The sequence below is a fragment of the Phaethon lepturus genome, unplaced genomic scaffold (assembly GCF_000687285.1).
Source record: "Phaethon lepturus isolate BGI_N335 unplaced genomic scaffold, ASM68728v1 scaffold42416, whole genome shotgun sequence".
NCBI lineage: Eukaryota > Metazoa > Chordata > Aves > Phaethontiformes > Phaethontidae > Phaethon > Phaethon lepturus.
In genome coordinates, this window is record NW_010547798.1 from 5,880 (window position 1) to 8,525 (window position 2,646).

General features: G+C 42.8%; 1 protein-coding gene across 1 annotated transcript in view; it reads right to left on the reverse strand.

The window, feature by feature from the left end:
* Positions 1 to 345: 345 nt before the first annotated feature.
* Positions 346 to 2,646, reverse strand: part of LOC104622849 (A disintegrin and metalloproteinase with thrombospondin motifs 17-like) — a gene marked incomplete at its 5' end in the record, with an annotated part of 44,464 nt that continues 42,163 nt past the window's right edge. Inside the window, 2 exons of the mRNA XM_010289750.1 lie at positions 346 to 485; positions 2,479 to 2,638. Coding sequence (XP_010288052.1) covers positions 346 to 485; positions 2,479 to 2,638 — 300 coding nt within the window. The remainder of the gene's footprint in view (positions 486 to 2,478; positions 2,639 to 2,646) is intronic.

Consider the following 2,646-nt stretch of genomic DNA (forward strand, 5'->3'; position numbering starts at 1 on the left):
AAAAGAAAAAGTTAGATATGCAGTCACTGCACTCTTGTCTAGCTTTATACTGCAAGCTGCCCTATCACCCAGGAGGCAGCCAAGGGGGAAAAAACCCCATCCCCAAACAATGCACGAAGGCAGCTTGCATGGAATCTGACTCTACTGGCCACAAATTAAATGGACTCTGAGCTAATGAAAATCTGACCTGCTCAACAAAAGGAAATGAACATTACAGCTGGTTACCATGGCTAACACTGTGTTCCAATAATTTTAGACATTTTCACCATGTTCACCAGATGGAGGCTTTGGAAATGGGCAATTTGTAAAGGAAAAGAATATTGGGTTTTATTATTTTTTAACTCCTTACCGTGACTGGCAGGGGTGTGTGTTACATTTCCTGACCTGGGGCTCAGGGCGATTCACTCGTTGGCAGTCACTGTCGTTCACCAGTGTCATGGTCTTGTTAATAATTCGAGTACAGGACACAATAGTTTTCCGTTCACCTACAAGTCAAATAAAAAGCAATTTTGAAAAAGGAAACCAGTGGCTAAGAACAAAACCATGACAATTCATTAACCAAAACTCAAAAGCTGGGAGCTCCCTACTATCCCTACAAGATATAATCTACACAGACCTACCACCTCTGCAAGCAATCTTATTTCCTACTTCTGTCTTACCTTTGTAGTCGTCTGGGGTTTTTTTTTCAGAAAAGCTACAAATCTTTCCCCAGTAATTGTGAAATTGACTGCGTTACAGGAACAACACCTTGGCGTTTCTCTTTCTAGTGTTTAATGCAAAAATGATCTTGAAAACAATTTGCTTTCATTTCTGGTTCCTCCTCCACGTGTAGCTGTAGTGTGCCCTGTAATCACCTAGGACAGGTGCTCCAGCTGTGTAAGCTGAAGCCACACAACTGTCCACCCCTCAGTGACTGATCATGACAGGACAGCTGCCTCCTGCTGCTCCCCATTCAGAAAGAGTCAGGTTGAAAAGGAGTGACTGGGGTTCTAGAGTGATAAACTGTTCATATTACACAAAGAGGTGAAATTAAGCCACCAGAATAAATTCTTTCTCATCTTCTGGTCCTTCAGATATACTATTTAAAAATCTGGCCAGTAGGAGACATCTCAGGAGTAGTCAGCATTTCTCACATAAACTGTCTGTGCATCAGGAGTTTCACAGCAGCAGTGTGGCCCTCAGGGTTCAGCTTTCCACTGTGTGACATCAGGAAAGCTGTGCCACAGGGCGGCATGACAATGACCAGATGTGACAAGGAAAACGCCATCCTTGCACCATGTGACTTTGCCTTACTGCTAATTATTTTAGTTTCTCAGATCCTCTTCTTAACTCTGACTCTGCATCAAATTGAGTTTATTCATGATCTGGAGGAGATAATAAAAAATAACTCAAATTCTGTTCATAAAAAATCTGTAGAAGTCTGTATCAGAGGGAAAAAGCCCTTCCCAGATTTGATAAGTACTAAAAGCACCTGACAACCAAAATATGAGAGATCAATTGCCATCCAAGCTACTACTGGTGTGAGCCAGGTACTAATTTGATTCAAATATGTGGCAGGCTTGCAACACAAAAGAGCTACAAACAAATTTCCTACTCATTCATGCGAGGGTTTAATGGCTCTAAGAAATTATTGTTTTAAAACATGGGTAAAAGTAAGTGTCCATTTTAAAATTAGTTCTATTTACAGAAACAAGTAAATCCATGATTTCAGTATACTGAGGGCAGTGAACCTTCAAATGTGAAGATGAGCACTCTTTCTTTGGGTCATATAACATGAAAAATAATTGGATCTGCTGGTGAAGAAAGACTGGCCAAAATGCATGGAAATGATTCATTTTCTTCAGGGAAAAAACTACTTCTTCCAACACTGAAAATTCAACGGACAGTGTCTGACAAACCAGTCTCTGGTTTCACAGGCATCAGTTCCCCTCAGGGTTTCAGCAAATCTGTCTCAGCATGTCCTAGGGATCTACTGAAAAGTGTGATTTGCAATGTGCTTGTGTACTCCCAGAAAGTCCACCCCACATTAAGAGCATCTGATGCAATCTCCAGGAGTTGTCACAGCAGCACTGCCCCCGTTTCATCCCTGGGGAAGGAAGTGTCTTTCAGTGAACATGCCTGAACACCTGTGAAAACTCTGCTCCAAGAATGTGACGGAGGCTTGAGATATGGGGCTGCACACAGCGCCTTGAGCCATCTGTGGAGTACTAATCCAGGTGCAGTTCCAGCCTATGGTAATGAGCCGACAAAGCAGTGTCCTTGCCAAAATGCTGGGTGAAAATTAACTGTGGGGATGTGGATGATAGCTGGGAGAGCTGGTGAGAATGACCTCTCATTTGAGTTCATTATGGCAACATCCATTCTCATGGCCAGTTTCCTTCACGCTTTGGCAACACTGTCTTCTGCAGGCACCTCTCTAAAGGCTGGTGTCTGCAAACACCATACGGCAAGTCCCACCAAGCTTCCAAATGGCCTTACCTCCTCCACACTGCACACTGCACCCTTCCCATCCACTGTGCGTCCAGATGTACAAAGAATCCTGTTGCTTTTCTGGCTCGCTTCTGTTTTCAGCAGTATAGTTTACAGGAATAGTGTATTCATAATGAATTCCATAATTCTGGTCATGAAATAACAACACCTGGTTCA